The 16,302-nt window shown below is 45.4% G+C and overlaps 1 protein-coding gene across 2 annotated transcripts in view; it reads right to left on the bottom strand.

Annotated features, from left to right (window-relative positions):
- The window catches only part of TYRO3 (TYRO3 protein tyrosine kinase), a 141,536-nt gene extending 125,481 nt beyond the window's left edge, over window positions 1–16,055 (bottom strand). For both annotated transcript variants that reach the window (XR_005774813.1, XM_040411726.1), the window contains exon 1: window positions 15,017–16,055. Coding sequence is in view for 1 of the 2 variants with exons in the window: in XM_040411726.1 (XP_040267660.1) it covers window positions 15,017–15,086 (70 nt within the window). In the remaining variant the exon portion in view is untranslated. The remainder of the gene's footprint in view (window positions 1–15,016) is intronic.
- Between the last annotated feature and the right edge of the window lie 247 nt (window positions 16,056–16,302).

Below are 16,302 nucleotides of genomic sequence, written 5' to 3'. Positions count from 1 at the left end.
AGTTCCACAGTGAACTTGTCAATTTAACCCACGAGTTGCCAGTCTCTCCGATCTCCTGGTACCTGCCACGGGAACGTCCGTGACAGTTCCCCTCCCTTCTACGGGTGACCTCCGGGCACCCAGGACCGACCTTATCCGGGTGAGATCTATGAAAGGCATTTACTAAACGATTGGCATTAACGTTGGATGCCGGCACCCACATCCTCTCCTCCGGTCCATAACCTTTCCAGTGGACAAGATATTGAAGGGATACACGGAGAACTTGAGAGTCAACTATTTTCGCGATCTCGAATTCCAAATTACCGTCCACTGTGACCGGAGTGGGTGGCAAATAAGATGGCTGTAAAGGTTCCACATATTTTTTCAACAAAGACCTATGGAACACATTATGAATTTTCAGGGCCTGAGGAAGCTCAGGACAAAAAGTTACAGGATTAATAATGGCCGTGATCTTATATGGGCCAATAAACCTTGGACCCAAATTCCAGGAAGGTACATTCAACTTAATGTTTCTTGTGGATAACAACACAGAATCACCCACATATAGGTCCGGACCAATTATACGTTTCCTATCAGCCACACGTTTACATTTGTTGCCCATATTTTTCAAGTTATTTTTAATTTTTCGCCATATCGATGACAAAAAAACGTTCTTCCTCAGGGATACCAGAAGTATTAGAACCAGAAAATGTGCTAAACTGCGTGTGAAATCCATAGGCCCCAAAAAACGGCGACTCACCAGTGGACTCCTGACTACGATTGTTTATGGCAAACTCTGCCAAAGACAAAAAGGAAGACCACTCCTCCTGGTTCTCAGATACAAAACATCTCAAGTAAGTCTCCAGACTCTGATTAGTGCGCTCCGTCTGTCCGTTCGACTGAGGATGAAAAGCCGAAGAAAAGGACAGTTGAATTTCCAGAAGAGTACAGAACGCCCTCCAGAATCTGGAAACAAACTGAGTCCCACGATCTGAGACCACGTCAGAGGGAATGCCATGAAGTTTCACAATGATGTCAACAAATACCTGTGCAACGGTTTTAGCATTAGGTAGGCTTGGTAATGCAATAAAATGTACCATTTTACTAAAGCGATCAACTACCACCAGAATAACTGTCTTTCCTGAAGAATTAGGTAGATCAGTGATAAAGTTCATGGATACGTAAGTCCATGGTCTCGACGGAATGGGTAACGGAAGTAAAGATCCAGAAGGTCGAGTATGTGTCACCTTGGCACGTGCACAGGTAGTACAGGCTGACACATAGTCCTTCACACACTTACGCCACCCCGGCCACCAGAATCTATGAGATATGAGGTTGGCAGTGGACCTACTCCCAGAATGTCCTGTAAGAACCGTACAATGATGTTCCTCCAACACCTTGTGACGCAATTCCGGTGGCACAAATAGTTTCCCAGAGGGACACGAGTCCGGTACATCTCCCTGAGCCTCTAACACCTTCACCTCAAGGTCAGGGTAGAGGGAGGATATCACCACCCCTTTAGAAAGTATGGGACTCCGGTTTTCAAAATCACCACCTCCAGGGAAACTACATGACAAGGCGTCCACCTTGACATTCTTAATCCCTGCCTTTCAGGTTCAAAAAGATTATACAACCGAGATTTAGGCAATTTAGCCCTGGGAATAAGATTGACAGGGCAATCATATTCCCGATGGGGAGGTAAATCCTGACATCCACTCTCAGAGAACACATCGGCAAACTCGGATATAGAAGAGGGTACAGCCTTAGTAGTAACCACAGAAAAGAATGTATGGAGACAATTATCAATGCAATAGTCCCCCCAATCCAGAATCTGCCTAGATTGCCAGTCGATAGTTGGATTATGCTTGGTAAGCCACGGTAAACCCAGAACCATAGGTGCAGGGAGACCTTTTAAGACAAAACACAAGATAACTTCTTGATGAAATTCACCCACTCTTAATCTGATATCATGCAAAACTTGCGACAAGCACCTCTGAGTAAGGGGGCATAATCAATAGCAAATACAGGAATGTCTTTTTTTTTATGTACTTGGTGATAACCCGTGCATGCGGACAAACTGAGCATCAATCAGGTTCACCCCAGCCCCACTGTCGATAAACACGTCAATTTCCACAGTTTTTGACTCTAGCGATACCTCGACAGTCAGGAGAAATCGGGTACTACCAGCAAAGGACAAATGCACATTCTCTGACTCTCCACTCACACCTCCGATAGTCAGATGGGATTTAGATGCCCCTTTTTGTTTCTCTTTTTGCCGCTGAATGCTTGGACATATATTGACAAAATGTCCCCTTTGACCGCAGAAATAAAAAAAAAAAAAAACATACTCCTACTTTTGCAAGCAGATCCCGGAGTCGCTCCCCCTAATTGCCAGGGTATATCCCGAGGTATAAGCTCAGGAGTCTCTTCACCCAAAGAGTCAAAGGAATACGTTACGTTATGTAATAGAACGTCCTGAGAGAGTGGACGATTAGATCTCTCTCTCAGGCGTCTATCAATACGTACAGCCAAAGACATAGCGGCTTCCAAAGACTCAGGATTCTCATTAAATTAGAAAACTGGCAACTCCAGAAGCACCACAGAGTACAACCGACCAGCTAGTTAGAAGGCAGGAAGAAATCTATAAACCGCACCTCCAAGAGTGAGAAGCGGCTACTTATGGGGAAGGTAATTTACCAACAAGCAACACCTGAAGCAAGTGGTGTGGCATTCACCAAAACACAGACACAATAAGATCCACAGTGAACTTGTCAATTTAACCCACGAGTTGCCAGTTTCTTTGATCTCCTGGTACCTGCCATGGGAACGTCCGTTACAACAGACTTTATGGGTAACAGTAACGCTCTCGTTGCTCCTAGAGGCTCAATTGCATAGATTAAAACCTCATTTTTCTCAGCAATTTCATAACATGAAATTCGTTCATCCCTAGCTATAAATCATTTTCTGCTTATAGCATGCTGTCAAAAACAAAACAAAAAACTTGATACAAAATTATTTCATAAAGGGGTTGTGTCACTTCAGCAAAGGGCATTTGTCATGTAGAGAAAGTTAACACAAGGCGCTTACTAATATATTTTGATTGTCCATATTGCCTCCTTTGCTGGCTGGATTAATTTTCCATAACATTATACACTGCTCGTTTCCATGGTTACGACCACCCTGCAATCCATCAGTGGTGGTCGTGCTTGCACAATAGAAAAAAGTGCCAGCTTCTCTGGTGGTCGAAACGCGAAATGTGCATAGGTGCACATGCGCAGCAGATCCCGTTCCAGCCACTTCATATCTGTGCTGTATCGGCGGCGGCAAAATGTGATGGAAAAATGAATCCAGCCAGCAAACGAGGCAATATGAACAAGTGCCTTGTATTAACTTTCTCTACATGATAAATGCCACTTGCTGAGGTGAGACAACCCCTTTAACAATGCCCTAGATGCATTCATTAGTATTTCATAACTTATATAAAAAAAATAGCTGAACTCCCGGGCAGGTTATTGATGTGCATCCAAAAGAGAGGAAAATTATAACAGGAAATACTTCTTTGTCGGAACGACATTTTGTCTAAAAACTGTACTGTGTGACTATAGCCTTAAGGGGATTGTTCACCTCCACTGATCAGCAGCGCTAGGATCAGAGCTGCGGCCTCTACATCACGCAGAATCAGTCATCTACATGCTCGTCTCCTGTGGGGTTTTTTTGGTTAGTATTTTAAAAGCACTGTGCAATTCACTGCTAGAAAAATAAGGACGCAATGTGCAGAACAGTCCATACCAAACCTCAATGCTCATCATCACCGATGTATGTCATGGGTGCTGCCAACAGTAATAAAAATCAACTTCCACTTTTATTGGAAATATATGGAGTACGAGAAACAAAGCCGTTAATTAGTAACAGCTCTTCATTTTTATCTTGTCAGCACCCTTTGGTCTTACGGTCTTAAAAATGTCCTTATTAAAGGGAAACAGTAACTGTCTGGCTACATTTTATTGCTACAAGACATACTGAGGTATATAGCGGAACTGAATACTGCAGCACTGGGAGCGCTGTGTGAATAAGGCTCTGTTCACATTTCCAGCCAGAGCCTGTATGAGAGAATTCCCATATATTGGGCAGAAAGAACAGCATAGGAAGCAGTGCTATTCTTCCAGCCCAAATGATGGACCCCAAGGCAGAGCCCAAAGGACCCCATTATATGCCAATGGTGTTGTCAGGTGCCCCTGGTCTCAGTCATACAAGGGATCTGACACATTAGTTACGGTGTTTCTGCTCCTTAGAAAAAAAATAAAAAATGAAAAAAATATATACAAATTCTGATAATGTGAACACAGCCTAACGCACAATAGTCCACTTAGTACATGGTGGTTTCAAATACAGTTTCTACTCTATTTTGTAGCATCTGAATGGGTAGGCCATGCCGGGATAGGTGGGGCATAATTTTGCTTGATCTCCGTTGCAGGCAGCAAGCTGACCAGAGGACGTCCTGCAGCTGGGAAAATAAACTGTAACCTCAGAATTGTCGTGTTTCAAAGTAAGCTAACCAATAGTTGCCTAAATGGGACTACCCCTGCACCACATTTATCATCCAGCCTGAGCCCCTGTGATAAATCTGGTGCAGGTCTTGACAGCCGGTCTAAAAAAGGTCCCTATACATATAAGGCCTCATGCACACGACCTTTGTGTGTTTTGCGGTCCGCAAATTGCGGATCCGCAAAACACGGATGGCGTGTGCGTTTCACAATTTGCAGAACGGCGCGGACAGCCATTGATATAACTGCCTATTCTTGTCCGCAAAATCTGGTGCAGGTCTTGACAGCCGGTCTAAAAAAGGTCCCTATACATATAAGGCCTCATGCACACGACCTTTGTGTGTTTTGCGGTCCGCAAATTGCGGATCCGCAAAACACGGATGGCGTGTGCGTTTCACAATTTGCAGAACGGCGCGGACAGCCATTGATATAACTGCCTATTCTTGTCCGCAAAACGGACAAGAATAGGACAGGTTATATATTTTTTTGCAGGGCCACGGAACGGAGCAACGGATGCGGACAGCACACGGACTGCTGTCCGCATCATTTGCGGCCCCATTGAAGTGAATGGGTCCGCATCCAACCCGCAAAAATTGCGGCTCGGATGCGGACCAAAACAACGGTCGTGTGCATGAGGCCTTAGTCTGATATGACAGATGATGTCAAGGGATAGAATGATTAGGCAAAAATAAATATTGTCCCCTGATCCTTTTGCTCTCCCAGGAGATAAGCCTCCAGCAGAGGTGTCTGGCAGCGGCTTTCTCTGCTCTCCCCATGGAATACACATATATGTTCAGCCGAACCGAATGTGTACGGGGGAGCCGGGAGATAGCGGTCAGCCGAATGTGTATGGCTGTTTTAAGTTTACAGCCTGAGTAAATCTGCCCCACTTTTTGCAGTCACCCTTTACAATGGCTTAGGTACTAAATGGGAAATCCTCCCTATTAGGGCTCGTTCACACAACCGTGTGTAGCCGGTTGCGGACCACATTTGCGGATCCGCAATACATGGCCACCGTTCCATGGCCGTTCTGCATCACGGATACGGACCCATTCATTTCAATGGGTTTGCAAATCCAGAGATGCGGAACGGAACACTACGGAAGCGCTAGAAGTGCTTTCTGGGGTTCCGTGCTTCCGCACCGCAAAAAGATAGAACTTGCTCTATATTTTTGCGGAGCGGCAGGATCGCGTACCCATTCAAGTCAATGGGTCTGTGATCTCCATGCACCTGCCCCACGGACGGTGCCCGTGCATTGAGGACCGCAATTTGCGATCCACAGCACGGGCACGGGCTTCACAAGCCTTTAGTATTAAATTCCCTAAGGGTGGAACATAAGGAACATTCACATCACTGTTTAGCTTTCCGTTCTTCTGATTCATCAGAAGAGAGAGAGAGAAAAAAAAATCTTGTTGCATCAGTTATGCATAGGATTGAATAGGATCCGTTTTTTTTTTACAGGATCCTGTAAGAAAAAAGGATCCTGTTGCATCAGTTGTCATCCATTTGGACCATTACCGTCTGAGATCAGTTTTTTTAGACAGAAAAAAAGTACTGCATGCAGTACTTTTTTCCATGTAAAAAAACGGATCTCAGACAACTGATGCAACAGGATCTGTTATTTTTTTTCAGGATCTGTTTTTTTTTTCCTCTCTCTCTTCTTTTGACGGATCAGAAAAACGGGAAAGCTAAACGGTGATGTGAAAGCACCCATATCCATTTTTTTTAAGCCAAAATCAGAAGAGGATGAAAAAAGGGAAAGAAAGTATTAAGAACAGATACTACTTCTCTTGAATCCACTCCTGGTTTTAGGGTACTCTCACACTTGCGGCAGAGTGATCCAGCAAGCAGTTCCGTCGCCGGAACTGCCTGCCGGATCTGGCAATCTGCATGCAAATGGAAAGCATTTGTAGACGGATCCGGATGCGGATCAGTCTTACAAATGCATTGCAAGAACCGATCCGTCTCTCCATTTGTCATTCGGAGAAACTGATCCGTTATATTTTATATCTGCATACGCAGAGCGGAAGGACGGACCCGGCATTGCGGTATTTTGAATGCCGGATCCGGCACTAATACATTCGTATGGAAAAAAAATGCCTAAACTAAGCTTTATACTCGTGCTAATTTAAAATCAGCGTATGCAAAGTGATGGATCAGGATCCTGATCCGTATGACAAATGCATTGAAATGCCGGATCCGTCTCTCTGGTGTCATCCGGAAAAACGGATCCGGTATTTTTTTTTTTTCACATTTTTTTGCGGTCTGAGCATGCGCAGACCGCAATGCCGGAATCGTTTTGCCGGAACACTTGGGGCCGGATCCGGCATTAATGCATTTCAAATGGAAAAAAAAAAAAGGCCGGATCCGTCATTCCGGCAAGTGTTCCGTTTTTTTGGCCGGAGATAAGACCGCAGCATGCTGCGGTATTATCTCCGTCCTGAAAAGGCAAAAAGACTGAACTGAAGACATCCTGATGCCTCCTGAACGGATTGCTCTCCATTCAGAATGCATGGGGATAAAACTGATCAGTTCTTTTCCGGTATTGAGCCCCTAGGACGGAACTCAATACCGGAAAAGAAAAACGCTAGTGTGAAAGTACCCTAAGCTTCAAAAACCCGAACGTGTGGCAGCACCCTAATAGAGCAATTTCAATTATGTTTTCGGTTATTTTATCCTGAGGTTACATATTTCCATCTTCTGGCTTTCTTTCAGTAAATCACTACAGTCAGACCCAGAGGTTTGAGGATTTAGTGGAACTTTGAGCTGTTCTGACTCATGGATTGAAAAAAAAAAAAAAAAACACTAAAGGAAACAGAAAAAAACATTAGTGATGTCAGAGTCCTGAGACGTGTAACAACAGAAGAAGCTAGAAAGCTTCCCCAGAGAGATGAGAGATAGGATTTATATCTGTTTCCTGTAGCGAGCCTGAGCACTGAAATCCCACAGAAAAAATACCGCTATCATACTGCACTATAAGCATTTTCTAAATATGGATGGAATGTGGTCACCAGCATGTCTTCTATGTATCACTATTAATGTAAGATACAAATGACAACAAAGTATAATAAGCTCAAATGTAACAAAAACGTAAATAACATAAACTCATCATTAAATGGCGGTAGAAATAGGAGGCAGGCGGTCTTAATAGCCATAAATGTGCAAGCTCAGATTGAATCTACACATTTAGGTCAGTGCAACTAGAAGGTGGGAGCAGGTATACGTATTTCGATACATTTCCAGCATTGGCGGGATGGTCAAAAACAAATTAGAACGCGAGAAACCATCTAACATACATAATTACTATCAAAGCTCCACCACCATGTAGCGCTATCCTGCACTTCCTAGATATTCTCTTCAGCCATAGTCTTTCACCAACCATGATCCAGTCCTAAATTGCTATGGTTTTCCACCTTTTTTTTTGGGGTTCTTAAGGCTTTAAAGGGGTTGTGCAGTGCTGTACTACCGATGACCCATACCGACTCTCAGCACCCCCGCCGATCAGCTGTCTTAAGGGGTCGATCCGATTGCTGCTTCCTCTTCAAGGTTCACCTGCGCGTCGTCTGCGTTGTAGCGGTGGCACAGTGTAATTGCAACTGCTCGTTCCATTCAGGTGAAAGGGATGAGCAGGTAAACTTTGAAGAGGAAGCAGCGATCACGGGAGCGCTGCGAACGCTTCAAAGAGATGATCGCAGGGGTTGCCGGGCGTTGGACCGCTGCATACCTGATATTGAGGACTTTGCCTGAAGATAGGTCATCAATATTACGCCACTGCACAACCCCTTTAATACCGTCATTGGTAAAAACTCACGGATAATGCTGTAAACATGACAACTAAATTCTGGTTTATGGAATAAAATGCACCATTACTTGATGATCACATATGTAATTCCCCTTGTATGCAGATAAAATGTCCAATTACAGCCCTGAACGAGCATTAATGGATAATATACACGTTGTATATACGGCCCAAAGCAAAATGAATGGGAGACAAACAATCACTATCACAATTGTTTGTCCCGATACATTTTGCACATTTACACAAGTTGATGTGCTGCTGACAAATGACGATTTTCGGCGCTGTACATGGGGTGATCGGCGGCACTTTTACACCTTGACCCGTGCAAAAAAAGTTCCTTAGGCTTCACAAACTTCCAGGGTATTTGCATCAAGGTACAAAGCCACCATTAAAAGCTGCAACAGTCTACAATACAGATTCCAGGGCAACCCTGAACAACCAGCGGTAGAAAGAAGGGCAACCAACTGGTATGCCATGAGCAGTGCCCATTCCACCTCCATTTATATATAACCTTTAGCATTTTCCATTCTGATCTTTCCAATTCATGAATAGAATTCCAGATCTAAAGCCTCATATCAGCAGGATAGTAATGTAACTGCATATCAACGCAGATGTCAATGCTATTCAGGTCATAGTCTGTGACAACCCCTTAGGAGTATTGTAACATCTACCACTAGTGGTGGTCACCAAGCTCATATGAAACCTTTAAAGGGGTTGTCTCACATCAGCAAATAGCATTTATCATGTAGACAAAGTTAAAGGGGTTGTCTCACCTAAGACATTGGGGACATATCACTAGGATATGCCCCCAATGTCTGATAGGTACCGATCCCACCTCTGGGCCAGGCACCTATCTTTAGAACGGAGCCTGCAAAGTGAAGGAGAGACGTATCGCCCATGAGCGCCCGCCCTCCATTCATTCATTTCTGTGGGACGGTCTGAAATAACCAAGCGCTGGCTGGGATATTTCCATCAGCCCCATAGAAGCAAATGGAACGGTGGCTGCGCTTGCGCGGTACACTTCCCATTTATTTCAATAAGACTGCTGAAAATTGCCGAGCATAGGAATTAAAGGAGGATGGCCGCGCATGCGCGGTGTGCCATGATTCACTTTGCGGGCTCCATTCTAAAGCTAGGTGTGGGTCCCAGAGGTCCTAGATCCTAGCGATATGCTCCCAATGTCTGCGGTGACATTGCTCGTTTCCAGGGGTCACGGCTACCGCTGAAGGGCAGAGGGAGCTGCTGCGCATGTATGCATATGCACCATACCTCAGTCCCGGCCACCAGGGAGGTCGGCGCTTTTTCCTATAGTGTACAACCACGTCCACCGCTGCTGATTGCAGGGTGGTCATAACTTCTGGAAACGAGCAGGGTATAACATGATGGAAAAAAATGGAACAAGCCAGCAAAGGAGGCAATATGGACAATCACAATACATTAGTAAGTGCCTTGTATTCACTTTCTCTACATGATAAATTACATTTGCTGAAGTGAGACAACAACCCCTTTAAGGATCAAGGTAATCAGAGGAAATTGAATATGTTAAATATTTCAGAGTAATTCGGTAATATTCCACCAACAATGGGTGTGTATTACTGAAGAATGACATGCTACTACTCCACATCAGGATCAGGACCGGAAGGGCGGATAACAATCGGAGCCATATTCTTACTGTAAGGGTACAACCACAAATTCAAGTTTCTGCGTGCAAGTTTTGGAAGCCAGAACCAAGAGTGAATTGTCAAAGGAGAGACAGTAGAAAGGACAGATACGGCTTCTCTTTCTTTGAATTTACCCTTGGTTTTGGCTTCCAAAACTGCATATAAAAAAAACCTGACAGTGTTGCAGTATCCTAACAGCCAAGATCAGAGAAACCTCTGATCTCTGCTATGTAACTTCATGTAGGCCAAGTGCTAAACATGTGAGAGCAAAGGGTGGGGGTTACCCCCTCCATAAAGCTTCCTTTTGCATATGGAGAAAATGCATGGTCCATTGAAGCCCCTAGGGCTGCAGCAGTTATTAGCAAGCACTTAGGCTAGGGCTAAACGCGACACTGGTGGAGTGACCCTTGTGGCGGCCAGGATCGCTGGAAATTAATAAGATCTCTGCAGAAGTCGCAAGAAATCCAGCCGTGTTGGATTTCTTAGGACTGCTGTGTCGATCCTATGCATTTCTATGGGACCAGCGCTACCCAGCGATCCTGTAGCCCTAGCCTTAAGGCCTCATGCACACGACCGTTGTTGTGTTCCGTGTCCGTTGTTCCGTTTTCCGTGATTTTCTGCGGACCCATTGACTTTCAATGGGTCCGTTGAAAACTCTGCTAATGCACCGTTTGTCATCCGCGTCCATGATCCGTGGTTCCAGTCTGTCAAAAAAATATAACCTGTCCTACTTTTTTTTTTTACAGAAAACGGTTCGCAGACCCATTCAAGTCAATGGGACCGTGAAAAAACGCGGAGGCACACAAGATTGTCATCCGCGCGTCCGTTTTTTTCCTATCATTTGCATGGCAGACTTGACTTAGATTTTTTTTACTTTCCTTCATGTCTGGCGATCCTCCAAAAATAAAGGAAGACACACGGAAACAAAGACGGAAATGGATCACGGAACAACGGAACCCCATTTTGCGGAACGGAACACAACAACGGTCGTGTGCATGAGGCCTAAGGTACATTTACACGGGCTGAAGCAGCAGTCGGCTGCTCTCTCAGTGGAGGTGAAGCGCTGCATTTACATGCAGTGATCACCTCCACAGTATGAGGACGAGCGGTCGCCATTACGATCGCTCGTCCTCATACAGCTGCATTGTTTCTGGGCAGCAGACCTCTGTTTAGAACGATCTGCTGCCCAGAAATGCAGGAAACGATGGAGGAGCGTTTTCGCTCGTCCATTGATCGTCTGCACCTTTACACAGGCAGATATTCGGGAATGTTCATTCCCTATCTGCACATATAAATCCACCTTTAGGTTAACCCTTGCACTTGGGGTTCCATGAAAATAATTTCAGCTCCACTACATCGTACTAAAACATACACCACAAATCAATAGGATGGGTCAAAATCGCAGATCTACTGCTAGCTGTGAGGCCTGCTGGCAAATGCCATGGCTTTTGGACAGCGCAGTACTTGATTTATTGGACAGAAGGCGGTAAGGCCAGGAAGTACTGTCGTTTTATTCCTATTTCAAATACTCAAATCATTCACCTAGGAAGCCGAGCTCTTTTATATACAGTATTGACAACAGAGGCGCAGCAGGAGTATGACTCATAGCATTAACCAAGGAGAAAGATATTTAATATTTTATCATATCGCTGTCATTAGACAGCAGCTACGTAACCATTTGCTGTCACAATGGGACGCTGAGACCTTGCTGGGCAACATACCAACACCCCCTGCTTAAATAGACAATGCCCATAAGGACTGGTGTAGTGCGGGGAGATGCACTGCGCTTCCAATTAATGCTGCGCAGGAAGCAGAAGAAACAATTGCTCTTTTCTTATGAAAATAAATTCTCATTCTCGATACATTGGATATAAGCAGTTACTGCAAATGCCGTACTACGTGGTCATAGCGAATTCATTTACAAGTATCCAGTGTTTTGGTTCAGCCATTCTCCTTGTAAGGCCTTAGGCCTCATGCACACGACCGTTCAGTTTTTTTCGCGGTCCGCAAATTGCGGATCCGCAAAACACGGAAGCCGCCCGTGTGCCTTCCGCAATTTGCGGAACGGGCGGCCCATTGTAGAAATGCCTATTCTTGTCCGCAAAACGGACAAGAATAGGACAGGTTATATTTTTTTGTGGGGTCACGGAACGGAGAAACGGATGCGGACAGCACACGGAGTGCTGTCTGCATCTCTTGTGGCCCTATTGAAGTGAATGGGTCCGCACCCGAGCCGCTAAAACTTTTTTGCGAATCCGCAATTTGTGGACCGCAAAACACATACGGTCGTGTGCATTTAGCCTAATTCAGATGTCAGTGAATCACATAGGTGTGTTGCCCGGGTACTCCACGTTCCTGGGTTCCACCACGGAAGCATGCCCCATTTTTGTCCATGTTTACGGATCCATCAAACGGACACAACGCGGATGGCATCTGTGTTTTACGAACCGTGGCTAGGAAATGTTCTAGACATTATTTTCAGCCGAGTGGTGTCCACGGAATACGGATGACACACGGAGGGCAAAAAAACGGACACATGGATCAAACAGAGATCGTTCACGGATGAGCCACTGACCATCTTGTCACAGATATAAACAATGTCACCTTCACTCGAAAAATTAGGTGGTGCCAAATGGAGGGCTTGTGAAGCCAGGGATTACCACGGCACTCAGTCCATCTTGTCGCAGATGTCATCATGGATACGGAAGTGTCAATGCTACCCAAGACATATAGCCTGGTTGCATAGCAATTAGTGTTTGCCATGCGTCCTGTTAGGACACAATGGTGGAAATGGTGTCTATTCTGTTGTAAACTGGTCAAAAATTGGGATGGGTCTAATGGGAGCCATAAAATGTGCCATTTTCACTAAAGACATGCACAAGTTTTTGGTACAAATTATTGAAGGGGTTGTCCTGTGGCATTACATTTTGTTTTATATATATGACAAACGGTTAAAAATAAAGAATGCTCACCCCCACGGATCCCCCCGTGCTGCTGTTCCGATGCAGCCTCGGTCTGTGCTGCTCTCCACTTCCTGGTCCCGATTCAACACACAGCAAGTGGCAGGAAGAGCCTGTTCAGCCAATCACTGGCTGAGCAGGTCAGGGTTATGGCCAGTGATTGGTTGAGCAGGCATTTCCTAGGTGTCTAACCAGGACCATGAATTTTAGAGCAGCATGGTAATCGCAGCAGGAAGGCAATGGTGAGGGTGACTATGTTTTTTTTTTTTAACCACTGTCAGCCATTTCTAAAAAAAATTCCACACCCTTGTAAGAGATATTACGCCAGTCACGAGGCAGAAAAATATATCTAACAGGACTAGAAAATTCTGCCAAATTTATCAGTGCCCCTCCCATAAATGTAATAGATTTGGCACAACGTGCAGAGTTTTTAGGGCTCCTAAAGGCGTGCATCATACAGCACTATTAATCCGTCTCCTACATTCTATGTACACCATGTAGATGTAGTCACCTGCATGCTCATTTCAGGTCATAAATGATGTGTCAGTGACCCGTCATAGGTGTGATAAACTTTCTAACAAAACACAGATCAAGCTGGAGATAAGTGGAGATTGACATTACGGTTATTTAGAAAGCTGTGCTCTTAAGGGTGTATTCACACACAGCAGATTTGCTGTTTCTGCTGCAGGTGCACGAAACAGTCTCTGGAACGTGTGGACTTACCATCCAGACAGAAAACTTGCTTGTGTGAATGAAGCCTAAGGCTATGTGCACACGTGGCGGAATTTGCAAGTTGTGCAAGTTTTTCTGTGCAGAAAAACCACAGCGTAATACAGTTCCAGCAAAGTGTATGAGATTAGATAAATTGCACGTAGACTTTCCTTATTTTTTTCTGTGCGGAAATTGACCTGCCATGAGGATTTTGAAATCTGCAGCACGTCAATTGTTTGTGCGATTTTTGGTACGGATATCACCCTTTTCAATGCAAGGGTGGGATCTGCGGAAACACACAGGACCCCTAAGGGTCCAACTTGCCAGGTACCAACCTTGGAGTAACATAAATCCTTGAAGAAACAGACTGGTGGTATTGAAATCTACCTCTGAAGTAAGGATACATGACCTCAATTTCTATATGGTCCACAATTTGGGAGGCGGGAGAGACAGAGCCTTAGTCACGGTCCATGGAAATATACTGACCACCTCTTCAAGCCTATGTAGACCTGGCTGAGGTTTCAACCTCAACTCCATTATCCGACATGTAAAACATAAATGCCATGCATTGGGCAACCAAAGAACCCTCCTAAGGCCTCTTTTACACGAATGTGTGCACTTCGTGGCCGTATTGGGGACCGCATTTGCGGATCCGCAATACACGGGCGCCGTTCCGTGGGCATTCCGCATCACGGATGCGGACCCATTCACTTTAATGGGTCCGGAGATGCGGAATGGTGCGAAACGGAACTCTACGGAAGCACTACATGTCCTATCTTTTTGCAGAACGGACGGATCGCGGACCCATTAAGGTAAATGGGTCAGCGATCCGCTGCGTCTTCCCCCACGGTTGGCGTTTGTGCATTGCGGGCCGCAGCACGGCCACGGGGCGCACACGTTCGTGTGCAAGAGGCCTAAGGAAGCAGACCTTTACGCGCTCATCTCTAGACCATAGCACCATTTTCCTCTGTAACAGTCAGTCCACTTCTCCAAGGTGGACGCCATGCCATAAAAGTTTGTCGTGGTTGCAAAATGTGCTCCACCGTAAGGGTGCCTAATATCTTAACAGTAGCAGTAACTATCCCTAGATCACCAAGAGGACCTAAGAGGACCTTGTACTTGGTCGATAAAACATTAGATGCCACTATCATTTTCCTTGAAACAATAAATCGGTGACACCTATGCCGGATACATAGAATTATCTTTATTGCTCAGTCTATAAGTACACAGCAGGGACTGAATTTAATTAGTCGTTGACATGCAAGACCTAGTATAACTTGGCAGGAGCATAACTATTTAAAGAGTTTTTGTCATTGTACCGTCCCCTCCCTGAATCTGACCCAGTACTTCTCCCCGTCTTACCTGCCCATCCTAGTGTCACGGTGGCTAAAAGGAGCCCCTTGATGAGGCTAGCCAGGCCGGGGTAGATCATGCTTCTTCACCATCCATCCATTCTCCTGATGGGGGGGGAGGGCTTCACCACGTCCGGCAAAGTCTGTTAAAGGAACTAATCCAAGTGAGCGCTCGAGGTAAGGATCACCTAACGCTTGATCTTCAGTTCAGCTTCTAGCCATTGACTTTCTCCAGCTGATCGATGGCTCCTACTAATAACAAGCATGCAAGATAGATGGTCAAGCAATACAACCTGTGGTCCTGCAACCTCACGGATATGGAGATCTCTCAAGCTTCTAGATCCTGATCTCTTTCTTCTTCTGAATCAACAGATGATGATGATGATCAGAAGATACGCATGGCAACCATTCCAAGGCAGCTTACCAGCCCCCCATGTTTTTACCTGCTGCAGGGGAATGTAGCAGCTAGAGACAACCCTATACTTTGCCTCCTGTCAATGAAACTGCACTATGCACCTTCATCCGGTGACACCCAGTCATTCAACGGTCCACGTTGCGAATGAATCCCCTTGTTACGTCCGACAGAGAGCTATGCCGTAGGTAGACGTCCGCAGGCAGGCGACCGTACAGTACGAGAAGGCACAGAATCAGCTCCTGCCACAGAGAACTCTGATGTCTCCTCCTTTTCCTGAGCCATACAAGTGCAGTCTGTACGAGGTAGATGCTAGTGGGCTGAAGGACCTATGGTGACGTTATGTGATCAGTCACGTGACGAGGAGGAGTCCACAGAAGTCTGTGATTTGTGCTGTAGGCTTTCACCAGCATGTGCCTTAACTTATTCAGCTGGTGGGAGGCTGTGTACCTTCGGGTATAGTCACAAATGGCAGATTTGTTGCAGAAATTTCCATAGTGAAAGATCATCTGATCTAAGGCGGCTGTCTCTGCAGCAGCAGGCGCATGGATTTCTGCAACGAGAGTCACACAGAAATGCATGCAACAGATCGGCTAAAGGCTAAAGGCACGTTCTTGCAAAAATGAAAAGCAACGAGCAGATAGAAGATGTGATCTAAGCAGGTCTGTCGCTGACATGGCTCCCCCAGGATCTCTGCAGAATTCCTTTTAAAAGTCTGCTAAGGTGTGCTCCCACAGCACAGAGCTGCATTAGGTGGGGATTAACCCTCTAGCTGCCTGCGCTTTACAATTGAGATGGTTTTTCCTAGTTTAGGGTGCCTGCACACGATACGGACTACGTGCGGTTTTTCTGTCCGGCTTTCCATGCAGGAAAAAAAAACGTAG

This window comes from Bufo bufo, chromosome 11 (assembly GCF_905171765.1).
Source record: "Bufo bufo chromosome 11, aBufBuf1.1, whole genome shotgun sequence".
In the NCBI taxonomy this organism is placed as follows: Eukaryota; Metazoa; Chordata; class Amphibia; order Anura; family Bufonidae; genus Bufo; species Bufo bufo.
Note: the sequence above shows the minus strand (reverse complement) of the source record. Positions and strands in the feature narration are given on the sequence as shown.